Source organism: Mustelus asterias, chromosome 17 (assembly GCF_964213995.1).
Source record: "Mustelus asterias chromosome 17, sMusAst1.hap1.1, whole genome shotgun sequence".
NCBI lineage: Eukaryota > Metazoa > Chordata > Chondrichthyes > Carcharhiniformes > Triakidae > Mustelus > Mustelus asterias.
Window position 1 is genome coordinate 46,410,156 of NC_135817.1, and position 21,371 is coordinate 46,431,526.

The window sequence follows — 21,371 nt, forward strand, 5'->3', positions numbered from 1 at the left end:
GAATGTGTGTGTTTGAGAGAGGGGTGAGAGTGTGCGAGAGAGAGCTGACAACGTGAGTGTGTGTGACAGAAAGGGAAAGGTGGGAGTGTGAATGTGTTTGTGCGTGAGAGAGAGAGAGAGAGAGAAGCAAGCAAGCGAGTTTTGTGGGTGTGTCTGATATGAAAATCCAGCTCTCCAGCAGCACTCCTAACATTGAACAAATCTGTGAGCAAAAGAAGCAGCATCACTCCTCCCAATAAAAATGACAAAGATAAGACTCAAGTACATAGAGTTAGGCTATAAATCAGCCATGATCTAACAGTATGGTTGAACATGCTCAACGAACTGAATAGCCTATTCCTGTTCCTTTGTTCATTGTGGGTTATTTGGCTTTGTACCGTACTTGGCTGGACACAACCATTAAACTATAAACAACACACTCTTACTTTAAAGAAAACTCTCATCATAACTCCTTTAAAAATCATGAATCATTAAAAAATTGTAGTAGTTTTCCTGTAAATGTGAGAAATACAACACTGGGACAGAAAGGCAGCTCAAACATGTTGTTCATAAAAACATGAAGCTTAAGGAACAAGTTGAAGGAACTGCAGACACACATTTAATTGAGAGGGTACAACATGGTAGTTATTACTGAAACATGGCACAAGGTGGTCATCAATGGGAAAATGAATATACCAGGTTATAAGAGGAGGATAGGGAATCTCGTAAAAGGGGTAGAGAAGCACTTAAAAAAAAAATAGTTCTACATGAGATGATATAAATAGGTAGGCAGTGGATTATTTATGGGGAGAATTTAGAAACAGAAAAGGATACAAAACTAGCAGGAATTTTCACAGGTCCTCTTGCAGCAGCTATGCTGCAGCAGCAGCAGCATAATGTATAAATGCAGAGATTAGATAAACATGTGGTGTAGGCAGTGGTTTTAGTGTGCGATTTTAATTGACAGAGTTTGGGATAACTACACGAGCTCATATCAGAAACATAGCAAATTTATTCAGGTTAGTTTTCTGCAACAATGAGTTCCAGAACCAAGAAGGGGAGTGAGTTAGAGACTACCTAGTTTTTTTTTTCTCAAACAGATGCATTCACACTCACACTCCTACCTCTCTCATATGTACACACTCATAGCCATCTTTCTCTCTCGCACGCAACTTTTGAAGACCTTGCTGGCCAGGTCAGCATTTATTGCTCATCTAATCACCCTTGAGACAACTTGGCTTGTTAGACCATTTCAGAGAGCAATTAAGAGACAACCTCATTGCTGCAGGTCTGGAATTACATATAGGCCAGATCAGGCAAGTTGAGCAGATTTCCTTCCCAAAAGGACATTAGCAAAGCAGTTGGATTGTTACAACAATACGGTAATTTCATGGTCACCATTACTAGCTTTTTATTTCAGATTTATTAACTGAATTTATATACCTCAGCTGTCAAAGTGGGATATGAATTCATTGCCCAGTAACAACCATTATGCTACCATACTGAGTAAACAGGACAAATTTGTTAGAGTAGAACAGCAGGAGATCAGTTGGGGGCGTTCAATGAGTTGAATGCAATACAAAACTAGTTTAAGGTTCTAAGGGGGAAAAGATCTAGCCAAAAAAGGCAAACATGAATGACTTAGAGGTAAAGAACAACAAGAAATTAAAAGTAGATAAGACTACAAAAAGGGAGCATGAAAACAAATTTAAAGGTCATCAAAATCTGCACAAAACAATGTAACAGGACTCCTTACAAACTAGCAATGACAATATTAAAAATAAAAATAAGGAAATGGTGGACATGTTAAATAATTACCACCTGTCAGTATTTACAGTTGAGGACATATCAAGGAAACTAATATGGAGTTAGGGGCAGAGACACGCCAAAGTTAAGGTGAACAAATTAACAGAAAATAATGGTAATAAACAACAACAAACTCTCAGGATGAGATGGTTTTAATCTGAGAATTTTGCAAGAAACGATTGAGAACATTGCAGATGTCCTAACTATGATCTTCCAAAGTGTTCTCAACTCAGAAATGTTCCTTTAGATTGGAAACCTGCATATCTCAGTCTGCTATATTAGAAAGGTAAAATGGAAAATAAGGGTATTTTTAGGCCATTTAATCTAGCATCTGTTTTTGGGAAATTACTGGTCCATACTTCAGCATGGAGTGACTGAACATCTTGGAAATGTTCAGCTGGTCAGAGCAAGCCAACATGGATTTATACAGCATAGGTCATACCTGATAAAATTCAACTGAAGTTTAGAAGAGGTAACTCCAAGTGGTGCACTGGTTGTTCATATGGACTATCAGAAAGCAGTCAATAAAGTCCCACCAAAGATACTGCAGATGAAATGGAAGCTCATGCAACTGATGGCAAATTAGTAACCAGGTTAGGGGATTGGATGAACAGCTAGAAGAAGTGAGTAGGGATAATGGACAGGTACACTGCTCAGGGAGACGAGAGATGAAATCGCTGGGCCTCTGACGCAAATCTTTGTCTTGTCACTGGACACAAGCGAGGTCCCAGAGGACTGGAGGATAGCTAATGTGGTCCCGTTATTTAAAAAGGGTAGGAAGGATAACCCGGGAAATTATAGGCCGGTGAGCTTGACGTCCGTGGTCGGGAAGTTGTTGGAGAGGATTCTTAGAGATAGGATGTATGCGCATTTAGAAAGGAATAAACTCATTAACGATAGTCAGCATGGTTTTGTGAGAAGGAGGTCATGCCTCACTAACCTGGTGGAATTTTTTGAAGAAGTGACTAGAATGGTTGACGAGGGAAGGGCCATGGATGTCGTCCAAATGGACTTTAGTAAAGCGTTTGACAAAGTCCCTCATGGTAGGTTGGTGCAAAAGGTTGGATCTCATGGGATAAAGGGGGAGGTGGCTAGATGGGTGGAGAACTGGCTTGGTCACAGAAGACAGAGGGTGGTAATGGAAGGGTCTTTTTCCGGCTGGATGCCTGTGACTAGTGGTGTTCTGCAGGGCTCTGTATTGGGACCTCTGCTGTTCGTGATTTATATAAACGATCTGGAAGAAGGTGTAACTGGGGTGATCAGTAAGTTTGCGGACGACACGAAAATGGCTGGACTTGCAGATAGTGAGGAACATTGTCAGAGGCTACAGAAGGATATAGATAGGCTGGAAATTTGGGCAAAGAAATGGCAGATGGAGTTCAATCCAGATAAATGCGAAGTGATGCATGTTGGTAGAACTAACGTAGGGGAGAGCTATACGATAAATGGCAGAACCATAAAGGGTGTAGATACTCAGAGGGACCTGGGTGTGCAAGTCCACAGATCCTTGAAGGTGACGTCACAGGTGGAGAAGGTAGTGAATAAGGCATATGGCATGCTTGCCTTTATAGGACAGGGCATAGAGTATAAAAGTTGGGGTCTGATGTTGCGGTTGTATAGAACGTTGGTTCGGCCGCATTTGGAATACTGCGCCCAGTTCTGGTCGCCACACTACCGGAAGGACGTGGAGGCTTTAGAGAGAGTGCAGAGGAGGTTTACCAGGATGTTGCCTGGTATGGAAGGGCTTAGTTATGAGGAGGGATTGGGTAAACTGGGGTTGTTCTCACTGGAAAGACGGAGGATGAGGGGTGACCTAATAGAGGTGTATAAAAGGGTGGTGGGGGCCTGGAATGCGCTGCCGGGCAAGGTGGTGGAGGCGGACACACTGGGAACGTTTAAGACTTATCTAGATAGCCACATGAACAGAGTGGGAATGGAGGGATACAAAAGAATGGTCTAGTTTGGACCAGGGAGCGGCACGGACTTGGAGGGCCAAAGGGCCTGTTCCTGTGCTGTATTGTTCTTTGTTCTTTATCATAGAATCCTACAGTGCAGGAGGAGGCCATTCGGTCCGTCGAGTCCGCACTGACCACAATCCTACTCAGGCCCTATCCCCACAACGCCCATGCATTTACCCTAGCTAGTCCCCCTGACACTAAGGGGCAATTTCAGCATGGCCAATCCATCTAACCTGCACATCTTTGGAGTGTGGGAGGAAACCGGAGCTAGGTCCCTGGCGCTGTGAGGTAGCAGTGCTAACCACCAATTGACAGGATGTGACTAACCACTCCACACAGGAATTTAAGGCAGGATCATAGCGGGGAACCATTACAGAGATCAGCAGCACCAAATTACATACCCACCCTTCTCCAATCTGACCCCACTTGTTCTAAAAATCCAGCCCCACACCTAAGGAATGATATAACATTGACCCTGGAGGGAATGCAGCATAGAACATTACAGCGCAGTACAGGCCCTTCGGCCCTCAATGTTGCGCCGACCAGTGGTACCAATCTAAAGCCCTCTAATCTACACTATTCCAATATCATCCATATGTTTATCCAATAACCACTTGAACGCTCTCAATGTTGAGGAGTCCACCACTGCTGCAGGCAGGGCATTCCACGCCCTTACTACTCTCTGAGTAAAGAACCTACCTCTAACATCTGTCCTATATCTCTCACCCCTCAATTTAAAGCTATGTCCCCTCGTGCTAGCCAACACCATCCGAGGAAAAAGGCTCTCACTATCCACCCTATCTAATCCTCTGATCATCTTGTATGCCTCTATTAAGTCACCTCTTAACCTTCTTCTCTCTAACGAAAACAACCTCAAGCCCCTCAGCCTTTCCTCATACGATTTTCCCACCATACCAGGCAACATCCTGGTAAATCTCCTCTGCACCCTTTCCAACACTTCCACATCTTTCCTATAATACGGCGACCAGAACTGTACGCAATACTCCAAATGCGGCCGCACCAGAGTTTTGTACAGTTGCAGCATGACCTCCTGGCTCCGAAACTCAATCCCTCTACCAATAAAAGCTTAACACACCGTACGCCTTCTTAACAACCCTATCAACCTGGGTGCCAAGTTTCAGGGATCTATGCACATGGACACCCAGATCCCTCTGTTCATCCACACTACCAAGTATCTTGCCATTAGCCCAGTACTCTGTATTCCTGTTACTCCTTCCAAAGTGAATCACCTCACACTTTTCCGCATTAAACTCCATTTGCCTTTCCGCATTAAACTCCATTTGCCTTTCCGCATTAAACTCCATTTGCCAGATGTGGCACGATGGCACAGTGCTTAGCAATGCTGCCTCACAGCACCGGGGCCTGGGTTCAATTCCTGGCTTGGGTCACTGTCTGTGCCAAGTCTGCACGTTCTCCCAGTGTCTGCGTGGGTTTCCTCCGGATGCTCCGGTTTCCTCCCACAGACTGAAAGACGTGCTGGTTAGGTGCATTGGCCATGCTAAATTCTCCCTCAGTGTACCAGAACAGGCGCCGGAGTGTGGCGACTAGGGGATTTTCACAGTAACTTCATTGCAGTGTTCATGTAGGCCTACTTGTGACACTAATAAATTTAAACTTATTTACTAGAATGATACCCAGAATCCAAGGGTTCAATTATGAATAGATTACATAAACTAGATTGTATTTCCTAAAATTTAGTTTAAGGATGATCTGTTTGAGGTTTTCAAGATATTATGGAGCAGATAGTTTTTTCTCTATCTGCACTATTCCATTGGTTGAGGAATCTAGAACTAGGCAACACTGCCTGAAAATTAGAGCCATTAGTCAGGACCATCAAGGGTGAAATTAGGAAACCATTTTAAAAAGTGTGATTTAAGTCTGAAATTCTCAGTTAATTCTGGTTCAATTGTCAACTTCAAATCTGAAATTGATATGTTGATGTTAACCAAAGGTATTAAAGGATATAGGGCAAAGACAGGTACTTAGAATTAGGTCACAGCTCAACCTTGAACAGGCTTGAGGGCTAAACAGTTAATTACTTTTCTTATGTTCCCATATTTCTGTGATTGGATTGAATATCTTAAAATCATGCTGGTCTTGCCTCCTTCCCAAGTTGAAATACATGGGAGTTTAAGTAAATCTTACCATATTAATAGAAAAAAACAAAAGTATTGTCACCTGAAAACTTTCTTCTTCTTCATTGTCCTCAGCCCCCATCATGTGGTTTTCTCTGCTATTTTTCAGAGAATGATATACATACACCATCATTTCTCGAGATTCATCCTGAGAAAACATTACAGTAACCCTAAAATTACGTACAACAATAATTCAACCCAACCAGTCCATATTAATTTCCATCCTCCATATTCGCAGTAGTCCTAAATCCAGGCGTCTACCCTGTTCTCCTGTCCCTTCCCCTTCTATTATTTACTGTACTTATTAAAATGTTGACACGATCTTTGCTCCAGTTACTAACACTGGTAACATATTCCACAACCCTTGTTTCTCCTTCTTTTGGTCCAAAATACATTTCATTTATCTCACCCCTATGTCTCCTTATTCTCGATCCTTCAAGTCGCTGGAACAGACTCTTTCAATCTATTCTATCGTATCCCGTTTCATACATCTCTATCAAATTACTGCTTAATCACCACTTTTAATGAAAATGGTCAAAAATTTTAGTATTTCTTTGTATTTACACTTGAAACTGATATTACTAAAGTTTAAGTAAATTCACTGTTACATCTCATTTTTCATATTCTGTTGGCATAATATGTCAGTATTTCATTCACTTCTTTATGGCCTTATCCTATTTAGGTATGTTTTTAATGTCTATTAAGTTGAACCCACAAATCTCTGTTTCTTTCCATCATCCAATTTTCCCCCAAAGTTTCATCATTAACTTTTATTTTTTGACCATTATTTACTTAATAAACATTTCTTGAAATTATGTCACCAGGCTATCTTATTGCCTGAATGGTAAAAGATTCAAAAGGAAAAATTAACATTGGGTGAGTAAGGACTCGAGTTAGAGTTTAAATACCCACATAAACCACACCCCTCAAGCTTGTTCTCCCTTTCAGTGAGATCATGGCAGGTCTGTGACCTAACATCTTATTCAGCCCTTTGTCCCATTTCCCTTAATACTTTTAGTTAACAATAACTTATCAATTTCAGACCTAAAATTGACATTTGATCTAGCATCTATTGCCATCACAAAAGAGTTCAAAAGTTTTAGCACCTCAGCCTCGGGCCTCACTCTTTACAATCTAAATTAATGACTTGAATGAGTATACAGTAGCCAAATTTGTCTCTGTATTATCTCTCTACCTGTGCTACTAGTTCGTCTATCTCATTCTGGATGCTCCATGCATTCCACTAAAGCAACTTCAATTTTATATTTTGCGACTATTTCCTTCCTCTATGGACCTTATTCCCTGATGCACTATTACAATTAAACTTTGTCCTTTCTGTTCCATTCAGTCAATCTTTACCCACCTCAATATACTTCTCTGTTGCCTCAACTTTTACTTTTGGATTTCTCCCTTCACCCGAACCCCGCCTCCCCCGAGGTTATTTAAAGCCATTTTCCCTTAAACTGAGCTACACCCTCTGCCCTTTCTTCTGATCCGCTCTACCCACCTCCTAGCCAGCGACCCCTCTCTACATTCCCCATCCCACACTCACTCACCTGTGGTTTGGGTCTCTCATTGATGCTAGGCCTCTGGTGAGTGCATGACTGGCAGCAATCACTACACTTGGTATTGACCACAGTTTGGTGTATCCACAAACTTTGAAAATTGTATTTCCGATTCCCAAGTTGAAATCATTTTTGTAAAAGATGAACAACTGTGGTCCCAACACCAATCCTAATGGAACACCACATTCTACATTTTGACAATCTGAGTAAATACCCCTATTCTCTGTTTTGAAGCCAACCTGATCCATTCTGCTATTTGTCACTAGATCCAATATTCAAACCTTACTCATAATTCTATTATATGGGTCCCTTCTCAAAACCTCTTGGAAATCTAAATATATAATGTCTACTTTTTGGTTACTTCTTCAAAGAATTCAACAAGGTTAGTTATGAGTGGCTTTACATTTTGGAATTGTGCTGACTTTTTTATTATATGGATGTTTCTCTATTCATCTTTGAGTAATGGATCAATGATCTTTTCTACATGTGACACTAAGCTAAATGGTCTACAGTTCCCTGGATATGTTCTTTTTAAATATAGACATCACATTAGCACACCAAAGATTCAGGATATGGATAGGGCCACTAAGGTAGACACACAATAATCACATAGGTACTGACAGCAATATCGTAGAAATATTAAATATTATGATTATTTGTTTCAGTATTTATCAGAAGGACATGATATTAGAAGGATCAAAAGATCTGGCACTAATCCTTCTTCTCATGATTTTTTAATATATATATATATATATATATGGTGATGGTGATGGCTAGCACGAGGGGACATAGCTTTAAATTGAGGGGTGAGAGATATAGGACAGATGTTAGAGGTAGGTTCTTTACTCAGAGAGTAGCAAGGGTGTGGAATGCCCTGCCTGCAGCAGTAGTGGACTCATCAACATTAAGAGCATTCAAATGGTTATTGGATAAACATATGGATGATATTGGAATAGTGTAGATTAGAGGGGCTTTAGATTGGTTCCACTGGTCGGCGCAACATCGATGGCCGAAGGGCCTGTACTGCACTGTAATGTTCTATATGTAGTTCTCCCACTAAATCTTGCCAATGTCTTTTAATATGCCTGGATGCAATCCATCCAGACCAGGGGTTTTATCCTCTAAGTTTGATTAGCTTTTCAACTGTCCACCCCACCTTCCCGTCTTAAATGTCTTCGTATATTTTTTGATCTCTTCTTTTTATGCCCACCACATTAGTTTCCCTGGTAAATACCAAGGCAAAGTAATCATTTAATACTTTTTCTACTTTCCTGTCAACGTGTGTGAGATTATCATGTGTATACCTTGGGGCCCTGTCCCTATCTGATACTTTTTCTTTTGCTATTCTTGCCCGCACAGTGGTTCAGTATTCATTTTCATATTCCTTGATAATTTAGTTGTGTAGTATCTGCCTTAATTGTTTCTCTGACATCTTTCACAATTTTTTAATGTTCTTTTTTCTAATTCTCACCTTTGTCTATACATTTTATACTTTTCTTTTTACTTTAAATTTCTTCCTATTTCTCTTTACATCCATGGTGTGACATTACTAACCAGTTTGTTTTTGTTCTTTTCCAAATGGGAAAAAAACAGAGATGAGGAGAAATTACTTCTCTCAAAGGGTTATGAGTCTGTGGAATTCACTACCCCAAAGCATGGTGGATGCTGGGATTTTGAGTAAATTTAAGGAAGGGGTGGACAGAACCAGTAAGGGTTTAAAGAGCTATGGTGAACGGCAGGTACATGAAATTGAAGCCAAGATAAGATCAGCCATGATCGTATTAAATGGCGAAGCAGGCTCGAGGGGCTAAATTGCCTACTCCTGCTCCTAGTTCTTATGATTAGTTTCTCCTAGACTCTATTGAACATAATTTTAAATGTTTCCCATTGCTGCTCTATTTCTTTCTTTGTCAATAAAATTGTCCACATTATTTTCTCCAGTTCCATTCTCACCCATTAAAATCAGCTTTTTGCCAAATTTATTAACTGTCTCTTTGTTTTAGTTAACATCCTTCTTGGTTTTCAGCTTAAATATTGTTATGTTGTGTCCCATCAGGATCAGACACTTCATCCTTCTTTAGCTTATTACATTTTATAATATTTCTCATCCCACTTTAAGCCAATTCCCACAGTCCCCTTTTGTAAACATTAAAGTACAGTACTTGTCAAGTATCTCTACGAATTTCCATTTATCCATTATTCCCTGATTTCCAGATTCAACTTCATATTTGTAATAGGAGTATTCGGCTGCTAATAATCAAGGGTCCGTAATTCTCACTACTTTTACAAACACAATACCCTGAGATATTTCCCAATGATCTCATTCAGAAGTATTCAACCACTCCATAGAACATTAATGCAACAATCAATTAAACGGTGAACGTACATTTTAGTTATTATAGAAATAATACAATTACTTTTGCGAAGAAATTATTTGAATTAAAATTCTATAGAAAATAATTTTTAATTTAAAGATATCATTTGACAACTGTCAAAGCAGTAGCCTTAATTCAGGCTATGACATGACCAGATATCAAATGAATTTACAATTGAATAATTGTGACACACAAATAAATCAATATCTATTGAAGCACATTGATGAATACTCTCGCCATTTTAAAATTAGTTTTAAAAAAGTAACATTTTTCCTCTGCTACCCAAATAGAACATGTCAAATTTATAAAATTCATTCACAAAGGTAAAATATTTGCCAAACTAACTTCTGAATAATATTAAAAGTCCCACTGGTATTTCTACTTCTCTATACTAGGAAGTACATCTAGAAATCTGGAATAATTTCCAGTTATCAAACTCACTCTAAAGAGAAGACTGTTTAAACAATTAAATTCTTGTCTATACTAACCGTCCTTTCTTGATCGTGTTCAACTAAAATCATGGTATGGTCTTTAAATCTTAACTTGATCTGATCATTGAGTTTGGGCAGTTTCCCAGCTAGAGAAGAAAATAAAACTAGTTAGCATGTACACACACTAATTATGTCTAATCAGCAGACAGATGACATAGTCAAGATCACCTTATCCAAAGACATTGCTGTAGGAGTTCCTCAGGTAGCACAGAACTAAAAGCGAATTACGTTACTGGGTCTTGACAATCCTGATGCGAGAGTGTTCAAAGAAATTAGGAAAGATAGCAAGGTTGCCCCCAAAATTACTCAATCTTGGAAAATTCTTGCCTATAGATTTACAGATAGTGTTTGACAAGAATACTCCTTCATTATGAACATCTATTTCACTATCCAATGTGAAAAGATACACACATTTTCACATTAAAATGTACTTGTCATGTTTGTTTTAAGATAGTAAGAGTTTTAACAACACCAGGTTAAAGTCCAACAGGTTTATTTGGTGGCAAATACCATTAGCTTTCGGAGCGCTGCTCCTTCGTCAGATGGAGTGGAACCATCTGACGAAGGTGCAGCGCTCCGAAAGCTAATGGTATTTGCTACCAAATAAACCTGTTGGACTTTAACCTGGTGTTGTTAAAACTCTTACTGTGTTCACCCCAGTCCAACGCCGGCATCGCCACATCATGTTTTAACATAAGCATTGATTGATGACTGCTATCATTTCAATATTCAAATTTCTGAGGTGTATCCAAAGCACATGAAGTTTAATGAAGAGTTGATTTCAGTTTTTGCAGTGATCACAAACATTTACAAAAAGAGTTTAAATAAATCCCTCAACCTCACCTTGTGTTAAACAATCTGAAGTGTTGCTCATGTATGGAGGTAATCTGTTTAAAATAAAATCTTTTTTCATCTCAGATGATCTTGTTTCTTTTCCATTCTCTACCTGATCTGCCAACCCTCGCAGGAATTCACTCAGTTTCCTTGCTGAATCGGTTGACGAACCCATCTGCTATAAAACCCACAGAATGAAAGAACAAATGTAAAATGTATATAGTTCCTTTCACATCTTTAGGACATCTCAAAGCATTTCACAACCAATTTAAGTACTTTTGAAGAGGAATTTTTTTATTTTATAGGGAACAACAGCAGCATATAAAGAGGTGTCATAAATAATGAACATTAATTGAGTTGATTGTGCTACTGGAAGGATGAATACTAGCAGGACACAGGGAGAACTCTGTTCTTCCTTACATACTGCCACTGTATCTTTCACAGCTCCCTACAGACAGAATAGGTGTCAATTTAACATCTCATCTGAAAAGGTAGATCTTCTGACAGTGCTGGTGCCTTAATATTGAAGCACTAGCAATTCAGTTAGCCAATATCAGATGAGCCTAGATTATGTGCTCAACTCATAAGGAATCTTAAGCATAAACTGATTTACACAAATTTTATGCTGCAACATTGCTATGCACAAATTTCCTAGACTGCATCCACTGTGTCTAAGATACTTCTCCAAAAGCACGTTCCGCTCATTTACACTGCTGCGTCCTTGAGAATGACGAGCTCAAATGAATTACCTGGATTTGTGCAAATACTTCGCTGTGGATGTATCTTCAGCACAGCCTGAAATAACCTAATGTAAGTACAAATTAGATATCTGAATATTTAATTGCAATTTTCCTGAATGAGATCTGCACTATATTTAATCAAAGTGCTATCAGTCACAATAAAACTGAAACTTTTGGACCGCACACTGTTGTGAAGTTGTTAATCGATCATTGGCCGTCCCTTGAAATTGAGGATGATGTCCGCCAGGCTTGGTGAGTCTACAGATGACCGAGGAGCCTGATTCCAGATCCACAAGTTCTTCCACAGTGGAGGACATGTTGTTGGGCAGGAGAGTGGAATTTGCAGCCCTTGGGTTGGCTTCCCTATCCTTTCTTTGCTGCCGCCATTCTACCTCACCGAGCCTCGAAGCAGCTTGCACATTGACAACTAGGTGCAGCCATGCCAAGCGGTCCATAGCTTTCTCCTCCCAGTCAATGGTGTAATGTCTCTGTGCTTTAGGACATCCCTGAGTGTATCCATATACCTTTTCCTTTAGCCACTTTCAACAGAGTTGACCATCAGAAAGCTGGGAGAAGAGAACTTGCCAGAGAGGCTGTTTCCGAGCATCCAGACGCAATGGTCCGTCTATTGGAGTTGGTTCTGCAGGAGCAGAGCTTCTATGCTGGCAAATGCTGCCTCATGGAGGACGCTAGCATTATTCTAGCAGTTCTCCCATTGGATCCCCAGAACCGCTGTTAGTGCAAACACCACTGATGGAAAGCTCTCAAGGATCTTAACATGACATAAACAGACAGTCCAGATTTCACTAGTTGTGAGAGTGGTCAACACGCCTTATATCCCAAGACCCTTTGTTGGCTTCCAAAGACATGCTGTCAAAGACATGTTGATGCAGCTTGAGAAGTGCTAGACAGCTGAAAGGTTTTTCCAATGGACATATTCCCCTTATGCATAAAAACAGAAGGGGAAGAAGAGGAGCAGAGGCAAAATGCTCTGAGAATGAGGCACTATAGTAGAAGAGAACAGCTTACCCCGTTTACTATTTACCCCGTTAGTGGCACTGTATTTACACTCATTCTATGTTGATGCTTACATTCATGCATAGATAAATGAACTCCATAAGAAACTGACACAAGTTTAATGCAGACACAGGTAGGGTGGCACTGCTGCCTCACAGCTCCAGGGACCTGGGTTCGATTCCCGGCTTGGGCACCTCTGTGCAGAGTCTGCATGTTCTCTCCGTGTCTGCGTGGGTTTCCTCCGGGTGCTCCAGTTTCCTCCCACAGTCCGAAAGACATGCTGGTTAGGTGGATTGGCCATGGTAAATTCTCCCTCAGTGTACCCGAACAGGTGCCGGAGTGTGACGTCTAGGGGATTTTTACAGTAACTTCATTGCAGTGTGAATGTAAGCTACTTGTGACACTAATAAACTTTAAAAACTTTACCTTTTGGTTTAATTTTGTTCCAAGTGCAATCCAGAAAATCCGAGATCATTGTAAAGACAATTTAATTATGTCAAAAATATCTATAACTGCATATGGAGAAGTAATTTAAAGCAAACCATCAACCTCTGGATTAATGACTTTCATTTTCAGAGTTGGGAGATATATCTTTTTTATCCCTTCTGGATTAATCACTACTATAATGAAGCAGCTTGAAGTAAGGATACCCTTCCTACGCTTACTGTTCTCATTTGATTATCAAAAGAATTGGTAGTTCCCTCCACTCCACTGGGACGCCTTTTTACCATGTTATTCTTGAGGTGGCAGATTGGTTAAGAAGTGATAAAAACTCAGCCAATTCATGATGATGTTTTGTTTTGGCAGTGATACTTAAACTTAGTGTTGTTCATTTTGCAACTCACAGGTAGTTTAGGCCTCCAAATTGCATACCAAAAGCTCGAAACGAAATGTACCAGACACCATAATGGCACCATTGACCATCAGTTTAATGCTGCAACATAACAAGGTGCCCATTTGGGCTTGCAGCTTAGGTATGAAGCCAAATTTGTTTTAAACTTCTGGCCAATATAGGATGATGTGCAAAAAGATTATTCCACCAGTTCTGGGCGCAAGTTCAATTTTCTCCCCCATTATCTTTTTTAGACTCAGCTTATGCTCCCACCTCAAAAATGCAGATTTCCACTTCTCTTGTAAGCCATCCAGATGAAAAGATAGAGATAGAGAATTTTTAAAAATTCAAACATGCACTGTCTTCTAAAGTTGCAGGAGAATATCAGATTGAGAAAAAAAAATCATTGAATCCAAAAAAAGAAAAATTAAAGATCCATACCATAAGATATTGCCTAGGTAGACCTCTGGATAATTCAATGTCTTCTTTCATTGTATCATAAACAAGCCAAGGAATCACATCGAGTAGATAATCTCCCCAGGTACTACAATGAAAAACATCTTTATTTAAAACAATAAATGCGGTACTGGACAAATGTTACTGCCAATTAACAGTGCCTTCTGTAGAGATAGAGGAATATATTCCCAAATATCTTTGAACAGGAGTGAAATGAGTTTACATTATTTCTATTTTATCTCTTTAGAACAGTTACAGTGCAAGTAATCTTATGATTAGTTCCTTAAATTGTTCTCAAGCTTTTTTCCCCAACTTCTGTCATTTTTACACTTATCACTACTGGCTCTTGGCTTCTACACAAACATAATTAGTTTTTAAAATCCTGCTTACCTTTTAAAAAAATCTGTAAAAGTTGCTTATTTGCTCTTTGCCTTTGACTATTACTTTGGGATGAACACAAAGGATGGAACTTTACCGCCACGGGAATCGGAGTGGGTAAGGGGCGGAACATGGGAAGGTCCATTGACCTCTGACAGAATTTTAGAGTTTCGGGATGAGCGAGGCCATAAAATCCCGCCCCAGATGAATAAATACAAAGTACTTACAGGAAATGTGTGCACAATAAATGGATACTATTTTGATCATACTTTGGATTGCAAGGCTTGGTGTAGAGCATTGAACCTAGAGGTTTGAGTTGATTGCAAAAATAACCGTGGCCATCATATCTAATACAAAGTGGCTAGATGGATAATGACATTAGAATTACATAATCTACAGTCTTACCCCATTTCCCACATATCAATCTCATTCATAAATAGACTGAGCTTAAGATGCGTGGGGGACTTTAGCTTGCATTTTGATTAGTCATTGAACTGCTAAATTTTGAAGTGGGGTCAGAAAGTAAGGAAGGTCATAGAAAAAAATTAATTGCTGCTAAAAGTTACTAATTCCAAGTGCAAAATTCATATAAAACATAAACCAACATAAAGAGCTCTTACTTGTTCTGGTAAGTGCTTATGGTAATATGGGTAGAATGTGAGCCTCCAGTTGGGGTATCTGCTTGGTGGATTGTTCCTCTAGGAAAATATAACAGATCACCTGGCTGGAAAAAAAAAGGAAGCAAATGGACCTTTCCATTATTAGTTTATTACATTTTGTCATGTTGTGCAGGTCAATGGATAGAATAGGGGAACATTTCTGACTTTGCTCATGCAGTATTTCTTTTTAAAATATTGATACATAGTTTCTATTTTCTTTTCACACCCACTATTTACTGTGTTCTATGACAGCTTTAATAGCCATTTACATTTATTTTGCGCTTCTGACATCGTAAAATGTCTCAAGGTTCTGATCAAAACTACAAGAGGAGGAATATGGAAAAAATGCCACATATGTAACAACTTAAGTTATTAAACCTTATATTATTTAACGATGTTTTCTGATTCCTTAATTTAACATTCACTCAAATGTTCATTAAAGTTAAACTCATGCACTTCAAATGTAGGAAAGCCAGTTACATATATACCTTCTTTATTTCAGATAGACAAAGTTAAGAGTGACCATCTTACAGAATGAGAATGAAGTGATGGTATTATTTATACCAAAAGGTATGATGTACCTGCGCTCCTGCCTCCCCAAACCCACGCCATCTTGTGTCTAAATGGTGGACAACTATGAACACGCTTTAAAATTAAGGAGGAATGCACTCCAAAGCAGTTCCATTAATTGAAATGAGAATTGGTGGATCACTGTGCTGCTAACCAATCTGGAACGTCCCCAAGCCAGAAATCAGCTGCAATTGCATATGCAGTGGCATAGAAAGTACTTCCCTAGCCTTATACTCCCCTATTAAGTGTTATTTTCTCGAGAAGTTGACGTAGCAAACAATAAATTATTATTAACTAACGATTTAGGCAGTTAATTATCATAGTTTAATAATTATTGTGTTGGTTTACAACAATAAGTGTGTAAATAAAACAGTGCTGTGGTACTGGACCCAAAGGTCACAAGTTCGCATCCCACCATGGCAAGTTTTGAAATTGAACTCAAAATATCTGGCAATTTATGGACTAGTGCCAGAAAAACTCAACTGGTTCACAGTAATTTTTCACGAAAAGCAGCCTGTCACCCCTATGTACTCTGGTCTACATGTGATTAGTTTCACATTGCATTCTGATGAAAGCTCACAAAACCTAAAATGCTCACTCTGTTTCTCTCACCATAGATATTGTCAGATCTTTTCTGTTTTTATCCCACACAATGTGATTGGCTTTCAATAGGCTCAGAATAGTGGAATGGGTAATACATACTACCTTAACGCTGGTCACCCAGATCCTCAGAATAATCGCTTTAAAAGTCAACATTTCTGGAGAGTCCACTGAAAATGTTATTGAGGCAGGCGTCTAACCGAACATGCAGTTGGATTCATTTGGGACATTCTGTTTTAGTGGCAGTGTGTAATATGCATTCACGCTCTAGATGTTTAGTATTAGTTTGAGCCTGAAATTGCTTTACACTGATGCTAAGCTTTAAGCATAAATTCAGTGTGAAAACCTGATCTTCATGGCAGACTGCCTTCCAAAGATAGCCTCAAGTATGACTGTTACATGATCTTCCTTTAAGAAGCCACAAAAAAGACTAATTACTTACAGGTAAACTATACCAGAAAATAAGAGAATGTTCCAGAAAAGTACAAAATACGTGAAATGCTCTGTAATAATTTGTCACAGATAAGTAAAAACTTAGTACAAAAAATTAAAAACAAAATGGCAAATCTAATTAAGTACACACTAATAATATTAATTCATTACCTTTAACGTAAATTCATGGGTTGGATTTCCAATCCGGTCTTCAGGTTCTATGCTATATTCACGAGCTAAGGGTTTTGTGGGTTTGTAGAGACGCCAGTGCTTCTCTCCCTCCAGCTGCAGAATAAACACCTACCAGTGCAAAGAAAAAAAAAATCAGAAGAAATTAAACGAGCAGGATGTCTGTCATTGCTCTGAATACTGTGCTCGAATAAGCAATGCTTGAAAAGGAATAAAGATATCTCTCTCTCTTCCATTTCTCTTTTCCAGGCTCATAACGGAATTGTTGCTGCAGTACATATGCATAAATGTTTTATTATAAAATTAGAGAAATATAAACACCACATGTACATATATACACTATGTTTAAATACATGAACAAAGGTTGATGTTAGTTGCAGCAAGTAATAACATTCATTATGAGCTACCAACCTAATACAAGAAAATCAAAATAAAAACAAATGAAATGAACTCGGTTAATACAACTCTGCCTGCATTGTACAGTTAAACTCACTTAATAACCTTATTAATAAAATACTGCAAACTGTCACTTGACAGCAGACATCATTCCTCAAATTTCTTCTTTTATTTTATTTAAGTCCGGACATTTTATTTTGCAGCATTTTATTAATAAGGTTAATAAGAAAATTAGAGAACATAGACACCCTGACTTTTGCCATGGAATATAAACTGAAGCAGATTTTTTCTCCAAACAAAATATAGCGTGCCTTTTATTCACTCCAAATCCCGAAATGAGAGCAGCAGGGGAAATTTTTAAATCATACCTCAACATCATCATAATGGGGTGGTAGACCCTGAGAACCTGGAGGTGTGATGTAAACATTGGATCCAACTAATGAGCCAAAGAAACATTCCAATTTTTCCTGGATCTTCCACAATTCATCCTTGAAAAAGAGTAAAGAAAAAGTGTGCTTTGCGCCAAAATTAAAATCAAAAGATATTTCTACTATAAATCACACCTGAAAACAGATATCATTCAGATACTGTACCTTAAACCTCTGTGGTTGGTGAAACTGTATTGTAGCCTTCTTCTGCTCAAAGTCTTTCTTTAGTTGTGTGTAATTAACCTTCCCATCTTTATTTAAAACCTTCTTCTTCCCGCTTACACATCGACAAAAATTAACATCTCTTCCATAAAACACATCATCTTTGCAGATTTCCTTTAAATCATCAAACTTAAATAATGATTGGTAGTAAGAAGCTACTGAAGGATCATTCTTCTGAATGAGGAGAGGTTTCTGCTCCCAATATTCATTGAAGAACTCTTTGCTTCCGATGGGAGAGATCAGACTTTCAAACAAGCTGGCTGGGCTTTTGAAGTCAAGAACTATGCTGGAAACACCTGGATCTAACTTGACTCTTTTGCAGATGTCAGCATCTTCTCTCTCAGAATCGGGTTCTGGTTTCCTGCCAACCTTCTTCAGCATTTCTTTACAGGAAAGAAAAAAGTTGTGTTTTATTATCGAATGGCTCATCATACATTCACATTACAAACATCTCTGCGTCATAACCCACCCTAACTCTAAAAGCCATGCCAGAAGCGATTTTAAACTCTAAGTCAGGTTTAGCCAAAACAGAACAGCCAAAAGAAGTAACTACATTCTTAGAAAGAACCATTTGTTTTGGTACGATCCCCCCAAAGACAATTACATTTATTTTTAAAAATTAACTTCCAGTTAATAGCTAAAAGAATTACATGTCAAGATTTTATGTTTTAAGACATTTTCTGTAATAACTGACAAAAAACACTTTTAACTAAACACTATCTTTATTGGCAATGTCTACTTTAAATCACAGAGCAAGATATCTCCTCCCTTCTTATTCTCAGACCAACCAAAAAAAACTTCCCGGGTATACTTTGCAGTGTCTTTCAAGCAACTACTCAACCAGAATCAACCCAAAGTGATTCTTAGCTTGGAAGAGTTTATTCAAGATCTTCTCCTTTCTCAGCATGGTAACTTGCAATCTTAGATCAGTCTTTACAAAGAACAATACAGCACAGGAACAAGCCCGCACCGCTCCCTGGTCCAAACTAGACCATTCTTTTGTGTCCCTCCATTCCCACTTTGTTCATGTGGCTAGCTAGATAAGTCTTAAACGTTCCCAGTGTGTCCGCCTCCACCACCTTGCCCGGCAGCGCATTCCAGGCCCCCACCACCCTCTGTGTAAAATACGTCCTTCTGATATCCGTGTTAAACCTCCCCCCCCTCAACTTGAACCTATGACCCCTCGTGAACATCACCACCGACCTGGGAAAAAGCTTCCCACCGTTCACCCTATCTATGCCTTTCATAATTTTACACACCTCTATTAGGTCACCCCTCATCCTCCGTCTTTCCAGTGAGAACAACCCCAGTTTACCCAATCTCTCCTCATAACTAAGCCCTTCCATACCAGGCAACATCCTGGTAAACCTCCTCTGCACTCTCTCTAAAGCCTCCACGTCCTTCTGGTAGTGTGGCGACCAGAACTGGGCGCAGTATTCCAAATGCGGCCGAACCAACGTTCTATACAACCGCAACATCAGACCCCAACTTTTATACTCTATGTCCCGTCCTATAAAGGCAAGCATGCCATATGCCTTCTTCACTACCTTCTCCAACTGTGCCGTCACCTGGGTGGACTTGCACACCCAGGTCCCTCTGCATATCTACACCCTTTATGGTTCTGCCATTTATCGTATAGCTCCCCCCTACCTTAGTTCTACCAAAATGCATCACTTCGCATTTATCTGGATTGAACTCCATCTGCCATTTCTTTGCCCAAATTTCCAGCCTATCTATATCCTTCTGTAGCCTCTGACAATGTTCCTCACTATCTGCAAGTCCAGCCATTTTCGTGTCGTCCGCAAAATTATTGATCACCCCAGTTACACCTTCTTCCAGATCGTTTATATAAATCACAAACAGCAGAGGTCCCAATACAGAGCCCTGCGGAACACCACTAGTCACAGGCATCCAGCCGGAAAAAGACCCTTCCATTACCACCCTCTGTCTTCTGTGACCAAGCCAGTTCTCCACCCATCTAGCCACCTCCCCCTTTACCCCATGAGATCCAACCTTTTGCACCAACCTACCATGAGGGACTTTGTCAAACGCTTTACTAAAGTCCATATAGACGACATCCACGGCCCTTCCCTCGTCAACCATTCTAGTCACTTCTTCAAAAAACTCCACCAGGTTAGTGAGGCATGACCTCCCTCTCACAAAACCATGCTGACTATCGTTAATGAGTTTATTCCTTTCTAAATGCACATACATCCTATCTCTAAGAATCCTCTCCAACAACTTCCCGACCACGGACGTCAAGCTCACCGGCCTATAATTTCCCGGGTTATCCTTCCTACCCTTCTTAAATAACGGGACCACATTAGCTATCCTCCAATCCTCTTTCACAGTGCGGTTTTCCCAGGGACTCCTTCTCTCGCCCAGGATGGTGACTCTTCTAGCCTTGTTTTAAATCCCCATGAATTTGGCCTTTTCAATCTGAATGCAAGCTTCCAGCCCATTCGTGTGCAGTGAACCATAAAGATTTTTATCTCGCTGCCTCCTCTCTCCAAGATCCAGGCAGACTCCAAACATTGATATTCAGTGACATTCTAGGAAAGCCTGTATTCTGATCTTTACAATGGCTTTATCTACACCTTTCTCCATGGCAATATGATTCACATGGGCCTTGTATCTAGGTAGAAATGCCATCCTTGAGAACTAAATTCTCTTTCACCTTGGGACGAAATGGACAGTTTAAAGCACACCTGTTTACAGCCAGACATTCTCACCACTTCTCTAGGACTATGGAGGTTGCTGCCATTGTCGCCAAGCATAAATACCTTGCTCCTTCTTCCCAACAAAACAATCTGAACCTTCCTTTAATCTCTAACAAATAAACCAACCAGGCTTATCGCAGGCAGACTTCAGAACAGGTCGCATGTCCACCTTCATTTTACTTAAAATTTTAAGACACAATCCCAAAATGTAACAATCTTAGAAACCTCGTAATTGTAACAATGTGAACAATCTAAAATATATACTGATAGAAAAAGTTACTTCAGTCTCCTTCCTGCTTCATTCATTGTCCCTAAGTAGGGAAACATTGGGCTTTTGGACTGAATAGCAAAAGTACGTCATTGCCTATTACGAAGTGCATTTTCAATGCCAGGGAAGGCCAGCAAAATACATCATGTCCAGTTATGTGGCCAATCACTCACCCATGACCTAATGCCAAAATACCTTGGCATCACTCTTGACTATGCATTGACCTACCGGCAAAACCTCCAGAACAGCTGAGCCAAGGTCAAAACGTGAGTGAATCTAATACAGAAACTGGCAAGTACT

At 39.6% G+C, this 21,371-nt stretch overlaps 1 protein-coding gene across 4 annotated transcripts in view; it reads right to left on the reverse strand.

Annotated features, from left to right (window-relative positions):
* The window catches only part of riox2 (ribosomal oxygenase 2), a 38,910-nt gene that overhangs the window by 15,690 nt on the left and 1,849 nt on the right, over nt 1–21,371 (reverse strand). For 3 of the 4 annotated variants that reach the window (XM_078232564.1, XM_078232561.1, XM_078232565.1), the window contains exons 2-9: nt 18,027–18,466; nt 17,802–17,921; nt 17,020–17,148; nt 15,208–15,311; nt 14,195–14,297; nt 11,174–11,342; nt 10,328–10,416; nt 5,943–6,047 (exon numbers count right to left, since the gene is read on the reverse strand). In XM_078232564.1, the coding sequence (XP_078088690.1) occupies nt 5,943–6,047; nt 10,328–10,416; nt 11,174–11,342; nt 14,195–14,297; nt 15,208–15,311; nt 17,020–17,148; nt 17,802–17,921; nt 18,027–18,464 (1,257 nt within the window). In that variant the 5' untranslated portion in view covers nt 18,465–18,466. The remainder of the gene's footprint in view (nt 1–5,942; nt 6,048–10,327; nt 10,417–11,173; nt 11,343–14,194; nt 14,298–15,207; nt 15,312–17,019; nt 17,149–17,801; nt 17,922–18,026; nt 18,467–21,371) is intronic. The other variant, XM_078232562.1, reaches the window with a different exon arrangement.